This window comes from Salmo trutta, chromosome 30 (assembly GCF_901001165.1).
Source record: "Salmo trutta chromosome 30, fSalTru1.1, whole genome shotgun sequence".
Taxonomy (NCBI): domain Eukaryota; kingdom Metazoa; phylum Chordata; class Actinopteri; order Salmoniformes; family Salmonidae; genus Salmo; species Salmo trutta.
In genome coordinates this window covers 15,156,977-15,181,678 of record NC_042986.1, presented here as the reverse complement: position 1 = coordinate 15,181,678, position 24,702 = coordinate 15,156,977, and the positions used below count along the sequence as shown (strand labels likewise).

General features: G+C 44.6%; 2 protein-coding genes and 1 long non-coding RNA gene across 7 annotated transcripts in view; 1 reads left to right on the top strand and 2 right to left on the bottom strand.

Annotated features, from left to right (window-relative positions):
- Positions 1-1,295: 1,295 nt before the first annotated feature.
- LOC115168082 (WD repeat-containing protein 13) lies at positions 1,296-8,676 on the bottom strand. 4 transcript variants are annotated; one of them, XM_029722983.1, is made up of 10 exons: positions 8,575-8,676; positions 4,897-4,991; positions 4,282-4,513; positions 3,920-4,029; positions 3,624-3,754; positions 3,217-3,524; positions 2,924-3,104; positions 2,639-2,780; positions 2,297-2,415; positions 1,296-2,034 (listed from the first exon to the last, which is right to left on the bottom strand). In XM_029722983.1, the coding sequence occupies exons 2-10, from the start codon at positions 4,935-4,937 to the stop codon at positions 1,850-1,852; spliced, it is 1,449 nt and encodes a 482-aa protein (XP_029578843.1). In that variant the 5' UTR covers positions 4,938-4,991; positions 8,575-8,676; the 3' UTR covers positions 1,296-1,849. The 4 variants fall into 4 exon arrangements, with proteins under 4 accessions (XP_029578843.1, XP_029578842.1, XP_029578844.1 ...); XM_029722982.1 differs by lacking the exon at positions 8,575-8,676 and adding an exon at positions 8,225-8,352; XM_029722984.1 differs by lacking the exon at positions 8,575-8,676 and adding an exon at positions 8,224-8,265 and having other exon boundaries at positions 4,897-4,994.
- LOC115168083 (uncharacterized) lies at positions 7,802-11,995 on the top strand. The gene is made up of 5 exons (XR_003870617.1): positions 7,802-7,845; positions 9,947-10,072; positions 10,491-10,522; positions 10,625-10,694; positions 11,551-11,995. It is a non-coding gene; the product is annotated as an uncharacterized LOC115168083 (long non-coding RNA).
- Positions 11,996-12,689: 694 nt separating this feature from the next.
- Positions 12,690-24,702, bottom strand: part of LOC115168081 (protein-serine O-palmitoleoyltransferase porcupine-like) — a 43,802-nt gene continuing 31,789 nt past the window's right edge. Inside the window, exons 7-14 of one of the 2 annotated variants that reach the window (XM_029722979.1) lie at positions 15,850-15,864; positions 15,605-15,730; positions 15,355-15,455; positions 15,078-15,154; positions 14,933-14,996; positions 14,601-14,686; positions 14,283-14,396; positions 12,690-14,129 (exon numbers count right to left, since the gene is read on the bottom strand). In XM_029722979.1, the coding sequence (XP_029578839.1) occupies positions 14,028-14,129; positions 14,283-14,396; positions 14,601-14,686; positions 14,933-14,996; positions 15,078-15,154; positions 15,355-15,455; positions 15,605-15,730; positions 15,850-15,864 (685 nt within the window). In that variant the 3' untranslated portion in view covers positions 12,690-14,027. The remainder of the gene's footprint in view (positions 14,130-14,282; positions 14,397-14,600; positions 14,687-14,932; positions 14,997-15,077; positions 15,155-15,354; positions 15,456-15,604; positions 15,731-15,849; positions 15,865-24,702) is intronic. The other variant, XM_029722980.1, reaches the window with a different exon arrangement.

Sequence of the window (24,702 nt, the reverse complement as noted above, 5' to 3'; positions counted from 1 at the left end):
CTGTACTTTACTTTACTATTTATATTTTTGACAACTTTTAGTCTACTACATTTCTAAAGAAAATAATATACTTTTTACTCCATACATTTCCCTGACACCCAAAAGTACTTTCAAATTCACACACGTATCAAGAGAACATCCCTGGTCACCCCTACTGCCTCTGATCTGGCGGACTCACTAAACACAAATGGTTTGTTTGTAAATTATGTCTGAGTGTTGGGAGTGTGCACCTTGGCTATCCGTGTGTAATATATATATATATATATATATATATATATATAAAAATCGTGCCATCTGGTTTGCTTAATATAACAAATTTGAAATTATGTATAATTTTACTTTTAATACTTAAGTATATTTGAGCAATTACATTTACTTTTGATACTTAAGTATATTTCAAACCAAATACTTTTTGACTTTCTCAAGTAGTATTTTACTAGGTGACTTTCACTTTTACTTGAGTCATTATTAAGGTATCTTTACTTTTACTCAAGTCTGACAATTGGGTACTTTTTCCATCACTGATAGTTAGAATTTGTTCTAACCTTCGGTACTCCCGTTGGATTGGCTCTCTTCCTTCCAGGAACAAGTGTCCTCTTGTAGTCACACGGGTACTACACTTCGAAGTCGTGCGTTTGTCTCTTGTTGACCCCCAGATCCAATCACACAATCCCTTCTTGACGACAGAGTGTCTCCAACTGGCTCATTGTCACTTTACATGCAACTTGGCACTGCAGTGAGTTACAAGCCAGTTACACAAAGAGCAACACATGGCTCGCTCCGATCAGGAACTATCATTACGACTCCATTTAGTTATGTTTTCAATCTGTATGTGCATAGCTTGGTTTCTAACTATTTAAATGCGATGGTAGTTATATTCATTACTGTTTAATGAAAATCTAACAAGGTGCAGCTAACTAGCTACAAGCTAGCTAGGCTAACTTCAAATATATAAACTGTTTTGCATCACCATTTTGCTAATCAACTTAATGATATATTATATTTAAAAATGCGTGCTTATCACAGCACAGCTGTTATTGCAGACGGAAAGTAAACCAAATCCAACCTGTTATTTAGAATTTGGGACCTTAACTTTTAAATATTCTGCCATCTTAACTTCACCGCCAGAATCCAAGGAGCTCTCGCTAGCCAATGGTTGGGTGGATCCGATTTTAGATTGAACGCCCAAATGACCAATAGACTTCTACTGTAGCTCAAGCGTGGAAAACAAAAACATTTTTACACATGGCTACATTGTAATAAACACTGGCAATTCAACAAAACAAGCAACTCTGTGATGTACAGTGGTTATTTTATTCAGTATGTGCATATCATAAATATATTATAGTAATTTGCAACCAGCAAGACTTCAATGACAAACACAGGCTAATGCAAATACAAACACAAAATGTTTTGAGGTCTCATCATTTTGATCAGTATTGATGCAGTAGTTATTCTGAATTGTCAATACTGAGTTCTATGATGGGTTATTGACACATCAAAGTCAAACAATAAACATGGGAAACGCTTGAAGGCAAATGCAGAACTTATTAGGAATAAATAAGGCTGTCAATTAGAATATTTCCTTATTCTGCTTCATTACTGCTCTATACCAAGGTGTCCTAATCTTGACTCATGCAAGCCTCTCAGGTCCTCCAGTGAGAAGCAGTGCTCTCCTTTCTATGCTGAAAACCTAAAAACTCCACTAAAACCTCCTAGACAACACAGATATTCCTTGACTACCTCATTGCACATTGTCAGTGTTCATTTAATCTTGTACTGTATTTAACATTCTAGAAGTAAAGTTATATTGGCTTATGGTTGGACAGTAGAGTATGTGATTGGTTGATCACTTCTGCTCCCGCCTCCAGATGATGACCATGCCTGTGGAATCAGCAGAGGCCAGTAAACTCTCGTCACAGTTGAAGCTGACGTCCAGCACTGGGCCACCGTGACCCTGCAGCTTGTTGACTATGGCCTTAGTGTTGCGCTCCACATCGAAGAAGTAAACACAGGCATCCTCACTGCCAGTCACTGTAATAAAGATAGGAGAAAAGGGGGAGGAAAAAGAGGAGAATACCAGGAAAGAGGGACAAGTGAGAGAGAATACTGGTGTGAACGGTCCTATGCTATAACTATGTTATAACTGAACGTTATGACCTATGAATGTTTTCATCTTTGGCTTCAGTGAGTTGATGTACTGACAACCAGTACACAATTGATGTTCCTAAGTGTGGTGCACTTTTGTTTATAATATCTATACCAGAGAGTAAGGCAGTGTGAGTGAGGCTCATACCAACACAGGCACCCTGTCTGAACGACATGAGAGGGCAGAAGATGCTGTGGAGGGGCTGGGACCCGTGCTTGATGGGGAAGCTCGTCTTCAGCTGCAGAGTACCTTCATTATCCACCACCCTGTAAAGATGAGAAGGTCACAGAACCAGTCAAACTCAACTCAGCATGCAGTGCACAGAGTGGATCACACCTTCCTTGTTTATGCGGTAGCATACCAGTACGTATCACTGATATTACATACACGTTCCAATGCAAAATGCAGCAGTTAATGAAACTACGACAGTTAAATTAATTTTTAAGTGTTTGTATTATAACTAATGGAGCCTCTCTGTGTGTGTGTGACCTGTAGAGTAGCAGTTTGTTGACACAGGCATTGATAAGCAGGGATGGGTCTCGGGCCTCTCTGCTGATCCAGGAGCGGGCAGAGATGCTGCAGATGGAACTGCCCTCACTCACAACCAGCCGCTTGGCTTTGGTCAGCTTCCCTGTGGATTGAAATTCAGAGTTGTTAAACACCCTTTCCTATGTTTGTGGCCTAGTACTTTGGGTTTTTGATAAAGCGCTTTATAAATAAAATGAATTCATACTAATTATTCATAACAAGCAGGGAGGTTTTTCCTCAGTCTACCTGTGGCCATGTCAAACAGGAAGGAGAATATGCTGCCCCTGTCGTCCCCGGCCCACAGGATCCTCCCAGGGGCATCAAAGGACATAGACAACACCCGTCCTGTCAGCTTACTAGAACCTCCCTTCACCTTCTTCCCTGTGGAGATGTTCACCACCTGCAGGAGTTGCTTACTGTTCCCCACCTGGAGGACAGAACAGAGGTCAGGGGGTCAGGGGGAATATTGGTGAAGGTCAGGGAAGCCGTAAAGAAGAGAGTTTGGCCATTGTAGAGACAACGCTTTTACTATGACTCACCACTGTGAGGTTGTTGTTCATGGGCTGGAAGGTGCAGCAGAGCAGTTCGCTGGCTTCAGGGTCTCTGACCTCACGGATACACCTCCCATCCTCTGTGTTCCAAATACGCAGCGTCCCATCCTTTGACGTCGACACGATGACGTCGTTGCTAAGGGACCAAGCGAAGTCGGTGACGGGACCTGCGTGACCCTTCAGAATCACCTTCACACTGGGCGGGGACGAGAACAGGGTCATGATGGACAGGGTGCTGTCCAATGAGCAGCAGGCTAGGAGGTGCTTGTCATCATTAGCAAACTGCAGCCGTGGAACTAGAGAAGAGGAACCCAACAAAACATGAAAATAAGACACAGAAATATGTCGGTAATTGCATTGATATCTTTCCATCACATACTGTCATTTCCACTCACCTGCAGCGTCCACGTGTTGGTCAAATATGTGGTGCATGCCAGCAAAAGCATAGTTCTCGCTCAGAGTGGTGTCCCCGGCCATGGCACGGCTAGCCTCTGCCACAGAGGTTGGCACCAAGGCACCTGAGGGCCTGTAGGCACAAACAAATCAACATTTCCAATCAGGAAGAATAATATATTACACATTTGACCATCACTCATTGAAATGCTGTGCTTATAAAGATGAAACAATGCAGTGTTTCAAAAGAAAAGAGACTAAAGGATGAATGGGGTCAGTAAGGAGTGGCTGGGGTTACCTCTCATCGTAGACTGCCCTGTTCATCTGGGCCTGTAACTGGTAGGAGCCTCTGCTCACCGATCGACGGTGACCACGAGCCCCCTGAGCACGGGGGTCCTCCTCAAAGTCCTGTCAAGAAAGAGGGTGGGAGAAAGAGCAAGCAGACCAAATGGAGTGAGTGCAAGTAGTGAGAGACTTACAGGCCATATAAAAACAATCATTTTCTCAACCTGCCTACATCAACCGAGACTGCCTACGTTTGTCTTTCTCCCTCCATCTCAATTTACCTTGTCGGCATCTCATCTCAGTCTAATCTTGACTGTTCAAACTACTTATTGACAGTATTCTCTTTCTGTCTGTCTCGCTCTCCCTCAGTCTAACCTCCATGCGGTCCAGTGTGGTGCGGGAGCTGCGCACACTGCTGGCCCTGAAGCTGCTCTGTTCAGACAGGGGTCCGTAGCGCAAGCCCAGCAGCTGGCTGCGCAGCCTCACGTAACGCCTGCGCAGCGCCGGCTCAAAGCCACACTTGGCGTTCTCCCTGAGCAGCTGGCTGCGCCGGCGGATGTACTGCGTGCGGAACTGTGGGAACGTAGGTGTGCGGTAAGCGTTGTATCTGTGAAGGGATCATGGGAAGGGGCAGTGAGAGAGAGAGACAGACAACAGTTATTAGCAACAGTAGGATCTTTGAATGGTAATTTCTCACTTTGTACCTCTCTTTAGATCATTTTGCTTGAACTGAGGACTGATGTATAAGTATTAGGTATACTATTCACTAATACAAACATGCTGACAGCAGTTTTACTACAATCAAGGCCCTTGGCTAGCCTGGTTTAACCAGACTAATGACTGCGCTCACCATTGTTTCAGCAGAGGTCAGTCTGGTTTAAACAGGCTATCCCTAGACAGCAATCCATGCAAGATTTGTATCAGTAGACTTGTTTGTATCAGTACTCTGAGGCCATGCCGTGCCACCAGTTCATTAAATTAAAGACTTACCTTGCGTCCACTGCCAACACCTGCTGCCAAACTGCAGCCATTCCACAAACATTCAAGGTAGAAAGAACGCCACGGCCAGGGCTGATATCAGATCCCTATAAACACATAAACAGCACAGCTAATTAGAGAATGGTAGGGGAGTAAGCTACATGAAGGCTAATTCAATTTAGCCTCCAGAGTCCAGAGTGTGTGGTACAGAACACTGCCAGCTAGATCGGCATTAGAGGATCTCGCCACAGCGGCATTGATCACGGGATCTAGCTACAGCGGCATTGATTACGGGATCTAGCTACAGCGGCATTGATCACGGGATCTCGCCACAGCGGCATTGATCACGGGATCTCGCCACAGCGGCATTGATCACGGGATCTCGCCACAGCGGCATTGATCACGGGATCTCGCCACAGCGGCATTGATCACGGGATCTCGCCACAGCGGCATTGATCACGGGATCTCGCCACAGCGGCATTGATCACGGGATCTCGCCACAGCGGCATTGATCACGGGATCTCGCCACAGCGGCATTGATCACGGGATCTAGCCACAGCGGCATTGATCACGGGATCTCGCCACAGCGGCATTGATCACGGGATCTAGCTACAGCGGCATTGATCACGGGATCTCGCCACAGCGGCATTGATTACGGGATCTCGCCATAGCGGCATTGATCACGGGATCTCGCCACAGCGGCATTGATTACGGGATCTAGCCACAGCGGCATTGATTACGGGATCTAGCCACAGCGGCATTGATCACGGGATCTCGCCACAGCGGCATTGATCACGGGATCTCGCCACAGCGGCATTGATCACGGGATCTAGCTACAACGGCAAAGAAAGCCAGCATTGGGCACAGTGTAATGTAATTTGTGTTCCAGATGGTAGCTGCTCTGTCATAACAGGACAGGTAGAAACAGACACGATCCAGCGATTGACTTCTTGACATTAAAGGGTTGCCCTATTATAACAACAGCTACATTGTTAGTCATAGAATATCAATGACAAAAGACAGAAACGGTGCCGAAATGTTATGTAGATGCCACAAAACGAACTTGCTAACCGACCCAGTTAGTCTATGAGACTGCTCACGAACGTCGGCTTCAAAGTGCTTATACTATGTGAAAACAGCTATGCTAGCCCTTGACCATGACTCAGTTCCATTACATATACAAAAGTATGTGGACACCCCTTCAATTTAGTGGATTCGGCTATTTCAGACACACCCATTGCTTACAGGTGTATAAAAAAATCGAGCACACAGCCTTGCAATCTCCAAAGACAAACATTGGAAGTAGAATGGCCTTACTGAAGAGCTAAGTAACATTCAACGTGGCACCGTCATAGGATGCCACTTTTCCAACAAGTCAGGTCATCAAATTTCTTCTCTGCCAGAGCTGACCCGGTCAATTGTAAGTGCTGTCATTGTGAAGTGGGAATGTCTAGGAGCAACAACGGATCAGCCGCGAAGTGGTTGGCCACACAAACTAACAGAACGGGAGCGCTGAGTGCTGAAGTGTGTAAAAATGTCTGCCCTCTGTTGCAACACTCACTACTGAGTTCCAAACTGCCTCTGGAAGCAATGTCAGCACAAGAACTGTTCATCGGGAGCTTCATGAAATGGGTTTTCATGGCCGAGCAGCTGCACACAAGCCTAAGATCACCATGTGTAACCGATGTGAAATGGCTAGCTAGTTAGCGGTGGTGCGCGCTAATAGCGTTTCAATCGGTGACGTCACTCGCTCAGACCTTGAAGTAGTTGTTCCCCTTACTCTGCAAGGGCCGTGGCTTTTGTGGTGCGATGGGTAACGATGCTTCGAGGGTGGCTGTTGTCGATGTGTGCAGAGGGTCCCTGGTTCGAGCCCAGGTAGGGGCGAAGAGAGGGACGGAAGCTAAACTGTTACACAAATGCGCAATGCCAAGCGTTGGCTGGAGTGGTGTAAAGCTCGCTGCCATTGGACTCTGGAGCAGTGGAAACGCATTCGCTGTAGTGATGAATCACGCTTTACCATCTAACAGTCTGACAGACAAGTCTGGACTTGATGAATGCCAGGAGAACGCACCAGCCTCAATGCATAGTGCCAAGTTTGGTGTAGAAGGCGTAATGTTCTGGGGCTGTTTTTCAGGGTTCGGGTTAGGCCCCTTAGTTGCAGAGAAGGGAAATCTTAACGCTACATCATACAATTACATTCTAGATCTCGACGATTCTGTGCTTCCAACTTTGTGGCAACAGTTTAGGGAAGGCCCTTCCCTGTTTCAGCATGACAATGCCCCAATGCACAAAGTGAGGTCCATACAGAAATGGTTTGTAGAGATCGGTGTGGAAGAACTTGACTGGCCTGCACAGAGCCCTGACCTCAAACACCTTTGGGATGAATTGGAACGCTGACTATGAGCCAGGTATATCGCCAAACATCAGTGCCTCACTAATGCTCTTGTGGCTGAATGGAAGCAAGTCCCCGCAGCAATGTTCAAACATCTAGTGGAAAGCCTTCCCTGAAGAGTGAAGGCTGTTATAGCAGAAAAGGTGGGACCAACTCCATATTAATGCCCATGATTTTGGAATGAGATAATCGACGAACAGCTGTCCACACTTTTGGTCATGTAGTGTAAGTCATTGAAGAAGGGGTCTTCTGCAGGGGGAAGTTGTGTTAAGACTAGAGCCGTAACGATTGGTCTGAACATTAACATGCATTGCTTGCCTTAAGTTTTTGAAGCATAAGGACCTTATCTTTCATATCAGCATGAAATCATTTTCAAAAAAACAAAAGGTTAAATTGATACACACCTTTATAGGGTTAGGGTTCCCACATGGCCATATTTCCATGTTTGAGCGCTTATAAAGATGAAAGAGTGGACTACCTGTGCTAATTCGTTATCTGCGTCTCAGAACACCTGTGTGTAAAGGTTAGACAGACACCACAAATGTGTTGTCACTGAAAAACCCTGTACAGTAAGTGTGTCTTTTGCATTTGATTTTTTTTTGATGTGATATGAAAGTAGAGGGTTATGTTTCTAGAACCGTACCGCAATTGAGAATCAATTCACGTTTAGATAAAGAATTTGGTTGTTTTTGCTTCCAAAGCCAATTTGCCCTTTAACAAGAACATGTAAGGTCCCTGTACTAAGGAGTAAGTTAATGTTAGGCTCCTTTAGTCAAATATGGGGCTAGCTACAGTTGCTTGCTAGCCATGTCTGATGATAACTAGACGCCCCTGTCCTCAAATGCTACTTAGCGGACTGATTTTGTTTTTCTTCGAAAGCAATTTAAACTACGTCCTTTTCCATAAAAAATGACGTTCAACATATAAAGAAAACCTCAGACAGCTCACCTTCCTTCCTTAGCGTTTCGCTGTCAGTGTCAAATTATGTGACACCATTGATCCTGCCCATTTGCGCAGCTACGCTGACTTGTAAAACATATGGCTGACGTAGCGTTGTTTAAACGCAATCAATATGATTTACAAATCAAATAATACGTCTGTACGCCAAAATATGTACGCAGAGTTCGTACAGTCTTTAATAAACCAGGAAACCATGGCAATTAGGGCAATTCCCAAAGAAATGCCTAAGCGTTTTTTGTTGTTATCCCAAGTTTTGCTTAGTTCTGTTGTTTATTTTCCAATACCAAACATATTCAACATGTATTATATAGTAATGGTTGTATATAAATTACACCTACTGTAGTTGATAAAAGCTTGCCCAGTTTTACAATAGTTTTTTACTGGTTCCACTTCTGTATTTCATCACTAGGTGGAGACCTTGACCGCAACACACCACACCTTGAGCACAAACATGTATGGTCTACCAAAAACGTCCTTCTTCAGACACCCACATACAGGTTAAAAAAACCTCCCTGTTAGGAGTATCATCTCATGCAAGACAAAGGGAGTAATCTATCTCATCACCTGTTCATGTGGGAAAGCCTACGTAGGACAAACGAAAAGACAATTAAAACAACGCATAGCCGAACACCGCAGCGCAATCAGATGTAAGAACACTGACTATTCAGTAGCAGCTCACTTTGTTTAAGCTAACCATCTCCTCCCTCAAACACATGTATTGAGCATGTTACTCTACCAAGGAGAGGAGGTAACATCGAGATCCTACTACTACAGGGGAGGCCTGCTGGATAAAAAAAAAACATTGACCCCTAGTGGTCTGAATATTGACTTTGATCTCAGGCCCTTCTTATGAACAGTTCTCCTTTTTTATCAATAAGTCTGATAAATGAATATAATTTCTACAGTTTATCAGTTTATGTCCCCCCTTTTGATGATGCTTATTATGCATTATGGTTGAACCAAAAGATTACATGTAACCAAAAATTGAAATGAAATTGGAAACAATTAAATGTATGTATGCTGATGCTAATATTATGTAAAATATCTAGTTATGTTGCCATATGATGATACTAGCCTAGTATACTCAACATGCTGTAAACTATTGTCTTTTAACAGTTTCCCTCAATTAATACTCATCAACTTAATAATTATGGCACAACCCTCACTATTGACATTGTTGGCACTAATTGCACTGTTTGTCTATATAACCTGGTTCAAGCATTCATGACATTACACTGAAGAAGGCAGTGATGCAGAGACATTGGTGGTTTACCCAATAAATTACTGGGAGTTTATATATAGAATGTGGACTCTCTTTATTTTTATAGCTTACAGTTTATTCACCGTTAGTCAGCACCTCTACACAAAGTAATTTATCTGGTTGTGTTCCGGCTCATGCTTTTTATTAGACTTCAGCGCTTTTCATAACAATCTAAAAGTGCTTCCAAAGCAAAAACATAAATAATACATATACATAATATTATCTCTATGTAGGCCAGTATGCCTAAAACAATAGCATATGACAAAAACGATTTCTTGTTGTTGAAATGGAGGACAATGACACAGCTCATCGTCCAAACAATGGTGGGATTATGAGTTTGGGTCGCGCGCTCAGACGTTTCGCCTGAGCTCAGCAAAGGCCCGCAGGACAGTGTGCCTCTCGCGCGGCTGACTGGGCTCTTTGCTTTTTCCCTGCGCTCTTTCCCGAAGGGGCCCCGGTGAAGGGAGCATTCAGGTGCTGGAGCCATAAATGAGCGATTTGGACGCCACATAAGCACTGAGTTTTCTAAATTACACACAGACTTTGGAGCACAGCCAAAATGCCCGGAACAAAAGGTATTTCTAAAGTAGTTTTTATGCTTTCATGTAGCCTATATATTTGTATTAGGCTATAGCATATTATTATTATTATTTTATAGAGAATAAATTATTATATATAAAGGCTTTTCTCAAGGCAGTGTATAATGTAGTGAATTTAGGCCAGTGCTATATTTGTGTTTTATTTTATTCATGAACTGTCAAAAGCTAAATGATGAATTTGGGACTATCCATCTAGATCAATTAGACTCAGTAATAAAGTAAAAGATAAAACGTGTTAAATTCCCTAAGTCTCCCCTACAGTCATAAATTGACTTGACTATATGAACATTATTGCAAAATTGAAAAGAAAATGCACCCTCTTCTTACCTGGATCATCATGAAGGGGACAGTTATTCTAAAGACTAATAAATCAACATTCTTTCATAATTTGCAGGTAACAAATCTGACAAGAAATCAGCTACCAAGGTAAGAACAAGAAACCAGTACATAGTCCTCATTCATTGTAAGTTAAACATTCTAGTTTGAGTTTCTCCAAATTTAACCCCCCCCCCCATTTAATCTCCACAGCAACCTCAGAGTCCTAAGGAGCAACCGAAGAAAGCTGATCAGAAAGGAGATGATAACAAAAAGCAAGGAGGTAAGCATTAGACTAATCTAGGACCGAGGGTAGGAGGATAATGGTCTTTAAAACCTCTTAAGGATTGGACCCTTTTTTTCAATTGTCGCCTAAAATGACATACCCAAACCTAGCTCAGGACCTGAAGCAAGGATATGCATATTCTTGATACCATTTGAAAACACTTTGAAGTTTGTGGAAATGTGAAATTAATGTAGGAGAATATAACACATTAGATCTGGTAAAAGATAATACAAAGAAAAAATCATGCTTTTTTTTCATCTATGAAATAGAGAAAGGCAAGAGAAAGGCCATAATGTATTATTCCAGTGTAGGTGCAATTTAGATTTTGGCCACTAGATGGCAGCAGTGTATGTGCAAAGCTTTAGACTGGTCTAATGAACCATTGCATTTCTGTTCAAAATGTAGTATCAAGTCTGCCTAAATGTGCCTAATTGGTTTATTGATTCATTTTCAAGTTCATTACTGTGCACTCTCTTCAAACAATAGCATGGTATTCTTTCATTGTAATAGCTACTATAAATTGGACAATGCAGTTAGATTAACAAGAATTTAAGCTTTCTGCCCATATCAGATATGTCTATGACCTGGGAAATGTTCTTGTTACTTACAACCTCATGCTAATCACATTAGCGCACATTAGCTCAACCGTCCCGTGCGGGGGGTCACCGATCCCGTAGAACTTAACAGCCTCATGTACAAGGTTTCATTTTCTAAGTTTAAGTGAACTCAATCCAGTCCTTGCTCTCAAAATGATTGGAGAGAGCTGGACCAAATTAATTACACTTGGCTATCACACCCATTGTTATGTGAGAAGCATGGCCTCTGTCTATTACTGTGTTTCGTCCCCTCGCAGGACAGCCGAAGGGAGAGAAGCAATAATTTCCAGGCATTTGTGAAGATGGCTCTGGAGACTCTGCTGGGATCCTGCCGTCGCAAACATGGCGGTCCTTGGGGTAGGCAAGGCTGAAAAGCAGCCTCCCATCCTCTCCCTATCTCCCTTGGAACTGCATACAGGCCCCGTCTTGATACACAACTGTGCCCACTTGCTCTCACAAGAGCAACTGTGTGTGACCGTTCTTCCCAACCTGTTTCCCCTCTCTCATTGTCTGCTCTGGATTGTAGAACTACTAGAAATGGACCGACACAAGGTCAAACCCAGCCAATGTTCAGAGCTTCCCCAGAAAGTGAAACCTTGACCACTCCCAATCTTTCCCTCTTCCCAACCAAAGTTCCTTATTTTGATCAAATGTCCAAACCATTCTTGTAAATAAGAAAATAAATACTTTTTTCCTAAAACAGTTCAGCAGTTTCTTGTTGTTACATGTTCACACAAATATGTTTTTGAATGCCATGTTAGAACAGGTCTGCTTGGCAGAAATTGTTTACTTTAAGCTAGAATCCTTAGTTGCTAAATCAATTTTTGGACTTATAAATTAATGATATATACCCATTGATTCTTGAAGAATATAACTTATAAATGCCTCATGAGCTGAGTTCAACTGTCACACTCCATCAGAACCCAAAATATAAGCTTGTTTTACTCCAATGTTTGTAAACAACAAACACTTTATAACCTCAAAACATGGTTTAAAAATGTAATTTTGATATCATGGATAGTCAGTTCTTGCATCCATAGCTCTTTCTATTAATTTGAGAGTGGTTACATTTCTCCAGGTCCAACCCTCAGCTTTTTACCGAAATAGAGGCGGGGTGACCACTTTGTTATTGTTTCAGTTAGCTTCCTTTAACAGTGAATAGTTCTTCACATGAACATGAACCAAAGATTCACTGTATATAGACTCGCTATTGTTATTCTACTGCTGCTCTTTAATTACTTGTTACTTTTATTTCTTAATCTTACTCTTATACATTTTTTTTTAAACTGCATTGTTGGTTAGGGGCTCGTAACTAAGCATTTCACTGTAATGTACCACCTGTGTATTCGGCGCATGCGACTAATAACATTTGATTGGATTTGACGATAGACAGTGATTACCGTTTGATAGAAAATGTATTAAATATCACAGACCTCTCTCTCTCAGTAGCATCACACATATAGGTAAAAGTTTGACAAAAGGACAGTGGTGAAAGGTGGTTTGCTAAGACTGTGCACATGTGCACTGCATGAACCTTGTATTCTAAGGGAAAGCCTAGTAAATTACAGTATATGTTATATATGTTCCTGTAAGTTTCCCAGTCACAGTTGTGGAACAGAAACCAAATGGAAACAAAAGTCCTTAAGGGTTGTTTCTGGACTGGCCCTCATCACATGAACCAAATGAGCACTAGGTTTCAATGTCCAGTGTGTTCAGGAGCAGTAAGTATTCCATCATGAATTATTCATTTCCTTAAAAGCATGTTAAAAAGAAAAGCATGTTGAAAATGACCAAAGGCTTTGGTTACAGATGCAACTTCATCTTAAGTTATGCATTTTCATAATCGGCTTTAAAGCAACATGAAAAACCCTTACTGACCAATTAAATACTTGTGTATTTTTGACTGAACTACAATAATTTGGTAGATATATCAGTTACATAGTTATTAACAGGAAAATGGAAAAAATGTCTCAAATTACACTAGGATGAAAAACATAGTATAAAATGCACAAACACCAATGTACACTTATTTCTATAAATAAAAAATACAAACAATTTTCTATTAAAATCCACAAAGGAAATATGCTCTTATAATGCTGGTTTGTGTGGTCATAAAAACGGGTTTTACATGCTCTACAAATGTAACAACTAAGTAGGGTGTAATAACAAAATGTAGCTTTCGAATATGGAGGAAAAGGAAATATTACTTTAACGGCGTATTACGGAATCACTTCAGAAATCTAGAGAACGGGTTCTTAGTTGTTCATCAAAGAGAGTGAATGATTGACCACTGTCATGCTAACAGGATGGGTATTGATTGAGAATCGCAGTGAGATGTCTCATCCATATCTGCTGTTGGTCTGTCTCGCCACAAGGGGTAAACAAATGCACCAGCTCAAACAAAACGATGTGATTAAAAACGATGTGATTAAGGAAGAGTGGGGCATTATTTCAACAGTATCAAAAATAGTTTGTCACCAGCAGGTTACAGTAAGTAGATGACCTAGTCTCTTAGGCGGTGTCCTGAGCACTGTATGTTGGTATTGAGAAAATAGTTAATATACTGCCCATAGGGTGGTTGTGTGTACCCTTCAGTCCAATACAACTTCACAGTGCAGGAGTAGAGAGCCGGTCTTTCCTCAACAGGCTCACATTAATTCCCTCTTGTTATTGCTTCCCTTCTCTATATGTCTCTCTGTCCCCAGCGCTCTCTCGCTCCCTCTCCCTCACACATCTAGAGGATGATGCGGTAGAGCACCCAGCAGCCAAACGTCACCCAGTGGCTTGCCCAGCTCAGCTCCGACCACTTCTGAATGGTGTGGTTGGCCACGCCACTCTATAGAGAAAACAGACATGGGTTTGAAATACCCAAATCAACCATAACGCTTTGTTCTAAAAGATCTGACGATGCTACGTGACATTGCATAATCAGAGTAATGTATGAGAGTTTGGCCATCTTATAGCTGAAAACCATTCAGTAAATAGTTACCTCATCATCATCATCCATGTAGTCCACACTGGAGTTGAACAGAGAGCCCAGGTATGCCAGGTGGAAGACTGCCAGGGCACTGAAGGCTACATTAATAATGTACACCCACAGGGCCTGTGTGGATGGGAGGACAAGAAAGATCATGCTGTAATGAAAACATTCTTATTGAGGATTTTTTGGCATCGGTTTAATATAAGAATTATTGTGAAATGTTGTATGGTCGATTTGCATGTGACCAACACTGAAAGATCTTTTGACTTTACACAAGAAAATATCATTATGCATAAATATCACTTTTTATTTCTTATTAAACCATACCTTTTTGTTCTTGTGAGTGCAGTTTGGCCGACATTTCTTTGACAGAATACACGCGTTTAAAATGTCTGCCAGTCTCTTCCGCAAAACTGGAAAAGAGGGTATGCAACAAAATGAGTCTCTGGCAGATCAAATAGAAGTCACAATGATTTATCCTTTCACGCCTACTCAGCATTTGCTGTGCATTCTGCCACAGCCAAGTTGATTGTTTGTCACCTAAAGTTATTCTCCAGATGTAAATAATGTCATCCCTGAAAGGTAACGTGGAACTGAAATAAAAATTGAAACTTTAAAAAAAAAAGTTTTATAGCAAGCCACTTCTTTTACAGACTTACCATGCTCAATATATGTGATGAACGCGAGAGATAGTAGTACTGCACCCAGGTGGAAGCTCAGACCCTAAAGGCCAAAGGAGACAATGATAAGAAAAGATCTCTTACACACTCATACTCACACCCACACCTGCTTGTGCATACTCACATGTAGAAGTGCACTGGTAGTGTATGTCACTAGGATGGCTGGAAAGGTTCCAAGGTTGCGAGCACTGGTAAAAACATCTGGGTGATCAGACAGAAACAGTTTTCAGGGGATCAAGTTTGTATTCCAGTTCAAAAAGAGCAATTGAGTTGGGATGTTTACTGCTTTAAATGTCATTGTAGGAGGACAACTGTGAAAACAGGAGGAAAACAACATTGTATTATTTGTTGTATGTAAGCTCACAATGCTGTAAATATGTTCAATTTCACAGAAAGCTTACAGGTATTGAGCCATCGGGACATGGGCAGATTCCACGAGGTGGCCACCTCCACCATAGACCTGGGAAACTCCACATGAAGGGGCCAAGCAACAGTCATATCCCTGGAGAAGAAAACACAGGCATTTCAGTTGGGCTGTTTGGGGGGGAAAGAGAACTGGGGGGGGGGGGGGGGGGGGGGGGGCAAACAAACAATTTAATTTATGGCAAGTCTATGCCAAGCCTAGTCACCATGATGCTTCAATGCACTGACCATTTGAGGTTGTCTTTTTCCTCAGTAAAACCTGCTCCAGCCAGAGTGGTGCTGGTCTCACTCAGGTAACCCACAAAGTAGTTGCTGAAGTGGAAGGAGAGGGCATTCTCGTAGGCTAGGAGCCAGCTAAAGGTCAATGAAAGAAGGTTAGATTAGAAGACACTTTGCACAATTAAAGCCTCAAATCACACTTAACAACAATACAACTTTTCTATTTTAATATAAATTGCAAAAACATACAGTACCTTGCCACAGAACCTCTGTGCAGCAAACAATTGAAGGAACATTTTAATCATTTATCACCATTTCATTTTATTTAATACATTTAACTGATACAGACTCACATTTTTAAGTCTCATGGCATAAGTGGGCAGGGCAGAGACAGACAAGGTAGGGGGAATGATTGGTGTACAGACGGGGCAGGTGACAGGTGGCAGGTGACAGGTGACAGGTGACAGGTGACAGGTGGCAGGTGACAGGTGGCAGGTGACAGGTGGCAGGTGGCAGGGAGGTGGCACAGCTGATGAGTTAGAAATGGACATGCAACATTAATTACAGAGACAGGTGGGGGATATTCTATCGTCATAATATCAGATAAATAATGACCTGATCTTCCGTTTTGTTTTGCTGGGGATAAAGCCCAGGCAAGACAAGGGAGAGAAAGAAACAAATAAGACTGGGCCCATTACACTTTTCATTTTTTCTTTATTTAACCAGGCAAGTCAGTTAAGAACAAATTCTTATTTTCAATGACGGCCTAGGAACAGTGGGTTAACTGCCTTGTTCAGGAGCAGAACAACAGATTTGTACCTTGTCAGCTCGGGGATGCGAACTTGCAACCTTTCGGTTACTAGTCCAATGCTCTAACCACTAGGCTACACTGCCACCCCATTACTACATTACTCAAATAGCTTTCCTACAAAAACATTTAGGGGAGAGTAAGGTTAGTTGAGCCAAAGGGGTAAATTGAGCCACCCTTGTTTCTAGGAAACCATACACAAAATAAATAATTTGACCAAATATTTAGGAAAATGTCATCATTTCAGGGAGTCTGTAAAGGAAGAAACCACATGGAAAAAGTGGTAAGCAAGTCAGGTCCAAAAAAGTCAAATTAATTTATTGTGTTAAGAGGTTTTATGATGTTTGTATCTAAACCAAAGTAGATATTTTTAAGATTGTTCTATAAATCAGTTGGGGTCTCTATACACTTCAATATGAGGTCCTAAACCTAGCATGAAAGTGTATCCTTGTAGCTGTGTGGGATAATATAGTCAAAAAGTTTGCCTTGGGTTGGGTTGAGAAAATGAAAGTGTTTTCTTCCCAGGCATAATGCAAGGCATTATAGAGGTAACAACAGGGCTTGACCTATGATAAAAGTATTTGTTAGGTGTTATGCCTAACAAACACATACTGAGCAGCACCTAACCCAAACCCTTACCCTAAACGGAGTATCCAAATCCCAACCCTCCCTATACACTCTTTCCCTTTGAGTGCACCCCTCTCTTAAATCATGTTTTTCATTGATGTTAGGTTTTGACTCCTATTGTTTATTTTCATTTTTAGAACTGTAAAGCGACTTTGGGTCCTTGAAAAGCGCTACATACCCCATGTATTATTATTAAAATATGCTTAAAATGTTGAAATAAAAAAAAAGTGATTGTGATTGTGTTGAATTGTGTTTGTGAAATAAAGGTAGACATGGTTCTAAAAAGGTAGTGGTATTATTTAATTCAGTACAGAAATGTGTAGACGGCTTAACTTACCCCATAGCCCGGCTAAGTTGTGCCAAGAGAACACTTTTTTTGGACAAGCTATGCTTCAAAACTGTAATGTTTACATGTATTCTGATTATTTCCAGGTATACACTTCATTCTATAGCTAGAGGACTCCTGATATCTCCAGGAGTGATAAGTATATATATTTTTTGTCTTTGCCTGTCTTTTTGCTAGCTAGGGCCATCTACTTTAAGTTCTGCCTGTTTTCCCAGTGGTCTACTTGGTGTGTGAACTGCTGACTGCTCATAATTTGCAGATAGTTGTTGACACATCAACCAGGATCAAGAGGCAGGGCAATTTGTGACTTGTTTTGGTAATCAGTGGCTGTATTGGAGAGGGAGTGGTTTCACCTCTCCTAGGCAATCAGCAATCAGTACAGGGAGGCGTCCTCTCCACCTCTGCTAGGCAATTAGCAATTATTGTTAGTTATTCAGTCTCCCTTTTTTAAATGGATGTAGTTCTGTCCTCGAGCTGTTCTTGTCTATTAATGTTCTGCATTATGTCATGTTTTGTGTGGACCCCAGGAAGAGTAGCTGCTGCTTTTGCAACAGCTAATGGGAATCCTAATAAAATACCCTGGTTTCTCAGCGGCAGCTGTAAGCGGCGGTTTTGTCACAAAACTAAGACCGTCGCTGAAACAAAGACTGTTTTGCTGAGTTGTTCTGTGGAGTTATTTGAGAAAGGAAAGAGGGGATGGCTCCACACCACCCTCTCACCGGAGTATCTTACCTAGTTATTTACAGATGATCACATTTGAGCTATTTTGTAGCTTTGTCAACTGTGTGTGTTTTCTATACCTGTTCGCACCTCTCCCTGTAGGCGTTACAGACTCTCCCCACCCCTTGGCTGCAACATTTCTAATTTAGTGTACCCTGCGTGCACAACCCATGTGGAATTCCGGGTCTGGCAGCGTTGGCTGTGAAGTACGCTGAGTTCATCTCAGCCCATGCTGCCCTTCAGTCCCTTGACTTTAAGTCCCTGACGGAGACATGGATCACCCCAGAGAACACTGCTGCTCTTTCTTCATCTGACAGTTCTGTCATAAACCGAGAGCATCTGGTGGTCGTGGTGGTGGCACAGGGCTACTCATTTCTCCTAAGTGGAGATTTTCTCTTTACTCCATCTCTCACCTGTCCATCTCCTCATTTGAATTCCATGCTGTCACTGTCAATTGTCCACTCAAGCTTAACATAGTTGTCATCTATCACCCACCAGGTGCCCTTGGAGTTTCTCAGTGAGCTTGACACCTTGATGAGCTGATTTCCTGACGATGGCTCAGTACTCTTCGTACTTGGCAACTTCAACCTCCTGACGTGTGCCTTCGATTTATTTATTTCCAACTCTCTCTTTCCCCTCACCCTTTCCCAATCCCGTTCCAATTCACAAGGCAGGCAATACGCTTGACCTCATCTTTACTAGAGGCTGTTCTCCTACTAATCATACTGCAACCCCTCTCCAGGTCTCTGTTCTCCTACGAATCACACTGCAACCCCCCTCCAGGTCTCTGTTCTCCTACTAATCATACTGCAACCCCTCTCCAGGTCTCTGTTCTCCTACGAATCACACTGCAACCCCCCTCCAGGTCTCTGTTCTCCTACTAATCTCACTGCAACCCCCCCTCCAGGTCTCTGTTCTCCTACTAATCATACTGCAACCCCCCTCCAGGTCTCTCTTCTCCTACTAATCTCACTGCAACCCCCCTCCAGGTCTCTGTTCTCCTACTAATCTCACTGCAACCCCCTCCAGGTCTCTGTTCTCCTACTAATCATACTGCAACCCCCCTCCAGGTCTCTGTTCTCCTACGAATCACACTGCAACCCCCCTCCAGGTCTCTGTTCTCCTACTAATCTCACTGCAACCCCCCTTCCAGGTCTCTGTTCTCCTACTAATCACACTGCAACCCCCCTCCAGGTCTCTCTTCCCTTACTAATCTCACTGCAACCCCCCTCCAGGTCTCTGTTCTCCTACTAATCTCACTGCAACCCCCCTCCAGATCTCTGTTCTCCTACTAATCTCACTGCAACCCCCCTCCAGGTCTCTGTTCTCCTACTAATCACACTGCAACCCCCCTCCAGGTCTCTGTTCTCCTACTAATCTCACTGCAACCCCCCTCCAGGTCTCTGTTCTCCTACTAATCACACTGCAACAACCCTCCAGGTCTCTGTTCTCCTACTAATCTCACTGCAACCCCCCTCCAGGTCTCTGTTCTCCTACTAATCTCACTGTAACCCCCCTCCAGGTCTCTGTTCTCCTATTAATCACACTGCAACCCCCCTCCAGGTCTCTGTTCTCCTACTAATCATACTGCAACCCCCTCCAGGTCTCTGTTCTCCTACTAATCACACTGCAACCCCCCCTCCAGGTCTCTGTTCTCCTACTAATCACACTGTAACCCCTCCAGGTCTCTGTTCTCCTACTAATCTCACTGCAACCCCCCTCCAGGTCTCTGTTCTCCTACTAATCACACTGTAACCCCCCTCCAGGTCTCTGTACTCCTACTAATCGCACTGTAACCCCCCTCCAGGTCTCTGTTCTCCTACTAATCACACTGCAACCCCCCTCCAGGTCTCTGTTCTCCTACTAATCACACTGCAACCCCCCTCCAGGTCTCTGTTTTCCTACTAATCTCACTGTAACCCCCCTCCAGGTCTCTGTTCTCCTACTAATCTCACTGCAACCCCCCTCCAGATCTCTGTTCTCCTACTAATCTCACTGTAACCCCCCTCCAGGTCTCTGTTCTCCTACTAATCATACTGCAACCCCCCTCCAGGTCTCTGTTCTCCTACTAATCACACTGCAACCCCCCTCCAGGTCTCTGTTCTCCTACTAATCTCACTGTAACCCCCCTCCAAGGGCTCTGTTCTCCTACTAATAACACTGCAACCCCCCCTCCAGGTCTCTGTTCTCCTACTAATCATACTGCAACCCCCCCTCCAGGTCTCTGTTCTCCTACTAATCACACTGCAACCCCCCCCTCCAGGTCTCTGTTCTCCTACTAATCACACTGCAACCCCCCTCCAGGTCTCTGTTCTCCTACTAATCTCACTGCAACCCCCCTCCAGGTCTCTGTTCTCCTACTAATCTCACTGTAACCCCCCTCCAGGTCTCTGTTCTCCTACTAATCACACTGCAACCCCCTCCAGGTCTCTGTTCTCCTACTAATCACACTGCAACCCCCCCTCCAGGTCTCTGTTCTCCTACTAATCATACTGCAACCCCCCTCCAGGTCTCTGTTCTCCTACTAATCACACTGCAACCCCCCTCCAGGTCTCTGTTCTCCTACTAATCACACTGCAAACCCCCCTCCAGGTCTCTGTTCTCCTACTAATCTCACTGCAACCCCCTCCAGGTCTCTGTTCTCCTACTAATCTCACTGTAACCCCCCTCCAGGTCTCTGTTCTCCTACTAATCACACTGCAACCCCCCTCCAGGTCTCTGTTCTCCTACTAATCACACTGCAACCCCCATACAGGTCTCTGTTCTCCTACTAATCTCACTGTAACCCCCCTCCAGGTCTCTGTTCTCCTACTAATCACACTGCAACCCACCTCCAGGTCTGTTCTCCTACTAATCTCACTGCAACCCCCCTCCAGGTCTCTGTTCTCCTACTAATCATACTGCAACCCCCCTCCAGGTCTCTGTTCTCCTACTAATCACACTGCAACCCCCCTCCAGGTCTCTGTTCTCCTACTAATCTCACTGTAACCCCGCTCCAGGGCTCTGTTCTCCTACTAATCACACTGCAACCCCCCCTCCAGGTCTCTGTTCTCCTACTAATCATACTGCAACCCCCCTCCAGGTCTCTGTTCCCCATATTAAGTTCACTGTAACCCCCCTCCAGGTCTCTGTTCTCCTATTAATCACACTGCAACCCCCCTCCAGGTCTCTGTTCTCCTACTAATCTCACTGTAACCCCCCTCCAGGGCTCTGTTCTACTACTAATCTCACTGCAACCCCCCCCCTCCAGGTCTCTGTTCTCCTACGAATCACACTGCAACCCCCCTCCAGGTCTCTGTTCTCCTACTAATCTCACTGCAACCCCCCTTCCAGGTCTCTGTTCTCCTACTAATCATACTGCAACCCCCCCTCCAGGTCTCTCTTCCCTTACTAATCTCACTGCAACCCCCCTCCAGGTCTCTGTTCTCCTACTAATCTCACTGCAACCCCCCTCCAGATCTCTGTTCTCCTACTAATCTCACTGTAACCCCCCTCCAGGTCTCTGTTCTCCTACTAATCACACTGCAACCCCCCCCTCCAGGTCTCTGTTCTCCTACTAATCATACTGCAACCCCCCTCCAGGTCTCTGTTCTCCTACTAATCTCACTGCAACCCCCCTCCAGGTCTCTGTTCTCCTACTAATCTCACTGCAACCCCCCTCCAGGTCTCTGTTCTCCTACTAATCACACTGCAACCCCCCTCCAGGTCTCTCTTCCCTTACTAATCTCACTGCAACCCCCCTCCAGGTCTCTGTTCTCCTACTAATCTCACTGCAACCCCCCTCCAGATCTCTGTTCTCCTACTAATCTCACTGCAACCCCCCTCCAGGTCTCTGTTCTCCTACTAATCACACTGCAACCCCCCTCCAGGTCTCTGTTCTCCTACTAATCTCACTGCAACCCCCCTCCAGGTCTCTGTTCTCCTACTAATCACACTGCAACAACCCTCCAGGTCTCTGTTCTCCTACTAATCTCACTGCAACCCCCCTCCAGGTCTCTGTTCTCCTACTAATCTCACTGTAACCCCCCTCCAGGTCTCTGTTCTCCTATTAATCACACTGCAACCCCCCTCCAGGTCTCTGTTCTCCTACTAATCATACTGCAACCCCCTCCAGGTCTCTGTTCTCCTACTAATCACACTGCAACCCCCCCTCCAGGTCTCTGTTCTCCTACTAATCACACTGTAACCCCTCCAGGTCTCTGTTCTCCTACTAATCTCACTGCAACCCCCCTCCAGGTCTCTGTTCTCCTACTAATCACACTGCAACAACCCTCCAGGTCTCTGTTCTCCTACTAATCTCACTGCAACCCCCCTCCAGGTCTCTGTTCTCCTACTAATCACACTGTAACCCCCCTCCAGGTCTCTGTTCTCCTACTAATCTCACTGTAACCCCCCTCCAGGTCTCTGTTCTCCTACTAATCACACTGCAACCCCCCTCCAGGTCTCTGTTCTCCTACTAATCACACTGCAACCCCCCTCCAGGTCTCTGTTTTCCTACTAATCTCACTGTAACCCCCCTCCAGGTCTCTGTTCTCCTACTAATCTCACTGCAACCCCCCTCCAGATCTCTGTTCTCCTACTAATCTCACTGTAACCCCCCTCCAGGTCTCTGTTCTCCTACTAATCATACTGCAACCCCCCTACAGGTCTCTGTTCTCCTACTAATCACACTGCAACCCCCCTCCAGGTCTCTGTTCTCCTACTAATCTCACTGTAACCCCCCTCCAAGGGCTCTGTTCTCCTACTAATAACACTGCAACCCCACCTCCAGGTCTCTGTTTCTCCTACTAATCATACTGCAACCCCCCTCCAGGTCTCTGTTCTCCTACTAATCACACTGCAACCCCCCCCTCCAGGTCTCTGTTCTCCTACTAATCACACTGCAACCCCCCCTCCAGGTCTCTGTTCTCCTACTAATCTCACTGCAACCCCCCTCCAGGTCTCTGTTCTCCTACTAATCTCACTGTAACCCCCCTCCAGGTCTCTGTTCTCCTACTAATCACACTGCAACCCCCTCCAGGTCTCTGTTCTCCTACTAATCACACTGCAACCCCCCCTCCAGGTCTCTGTTCTCCTACTAATCATACTGCAACCCCCCTCCAGGTCTCTGTTCTCCTACTAATCACACTGCAACCCCCCTCCAGGTCTCTGTTCTCCTACTAATCACACTGCAACCCCCCTCCAGGTCTCTGTTCTCCTACTAATCTCACTGCAACCCCCTCCAGGTCTCTGTTCTCCTACTAATCTCACTGTAACCCCCCTCCAGGTCTCTGTTCTCCTACTAATCACACTGCAACCCCCCTCCAGGTCTCTGTTCTCCTACTAATCACACTGCAACCCCCATACAGGTCTCTGTTCTCCTACTAATCTCACTGTAACCCCCCTCCAGGTCTCTGTTCTCCTACTAATCACACTGCAACCCCCTCCAGGTCTCTGTTCTCCTACTAATCTCACTGCAACCCCCCTCCAGGTCTCTGTTCTCCTACTAATCATACTGCAACCCCCCTCCAGGTCTCTGTTCTCCTACTAATCACACTGCAACCCCCCTCCAGGTCTCTGTTCTCCTACTAATCTCACTGTAACCCCGCTCCAGGGCTCTGTTCTCCTACTAATCACACTGCAACCCCCCCTCCAGGTCTCTGTTCTCCTACTAATCATACTGCAACCCCCCTCCAGGTCTCTGTTCCCCATATTAAGTTCACTGTAACCCCCCTCCAGGTCTCTGTTCTCCTATTAATCACACTGCAACCCCCCTCCAGGTCTCTGTTCTCCTACTAATCTCACTGTAACCCCCCTCCAGGGCTCTGTTCTACTACTAATCTCACTGCAACCCCCCCCCTCCAGGTCTCTGTTCTCCTACTAATCACACTGCAACCCCCCTCCAGGTCTCTGTTCTCCTACTAATCTCACTGCAACCCCCCTTCCAGGTCTCTGTTCTCCTACTAATCATACTGCAAACCCCCCTCCAGGTCTCTCTTCCCTTACTAATCTCACTGCAACCCCCCCTCCAGGTCTCTGTTCTCCTACTAATCTCACTGCAACCCCCCTCCAGATCTCTGTTCTCCTACTAATCTCACTGTAACCCCCCTCCAGGTCTCTGTTCTCCTACTAATCACACTGCAACCCCCCCTCCAGGTCTCTGTTCTCCTACTAATCATACTGCAACCCCCCTCCAGGTCTCTGTTCTCCTACTAATCTCACTGCAACCCCCCTCCAGGTCTCTGTTCTCCTACTAATCTCACTGCAACCCCCCTCCAGGTCTCTGTTCTCCTACTAATCACACTGCAACAACCCTCCAGGTCTCTGTTCTCCTATTAATCACACTGCAACCCCCCTCCAGGTCTCTGTTCTCCTACTAATCATACTGTAACCCCTCCAGGTCTCTGTTCTCCTACTAATCTCACTGCAACCCCCCTCCAGGTCTCTGTTCTCCTACTAATCTCACTGTAACCCCCCTCCAGGTCTCTGTTCTCCTATTAATCACACTGCAAACCCCCCTCCAGGTCTCTGTTCTCCTACTAATCTCACTGTAACCCCCCTCCAGGTCTCTGTTCTCCTACTAATCTCACTGCAACCCCCCTCCAGGTCTCTGTTCTCCTACTAATC

Excerpts from the sequence above, each read along its gene's own strand:
- LOC115168082 (XM_029722981.1), bottom strand. The coding sequence starts at position 7,719 with ATGGAAATATGGCCATGTGGGAACCCTAACCCTATAAAG. Across the intron at positions 3,755-3,919 it reads AGGGCAGTCTACGATGAGAG|GCCCTCAGGTGCCTTGGTGC; the intron begins GTAACCCCAGCC and ends TTGTGCCTACAG. Across the intron at positions 2,416-2,638 it reads AACAAACTGCTACTCTACAG|GGTGGTGGATAATGAAGGTA; the intron begins GTCACACACACA and ends TCATCTTTACAG.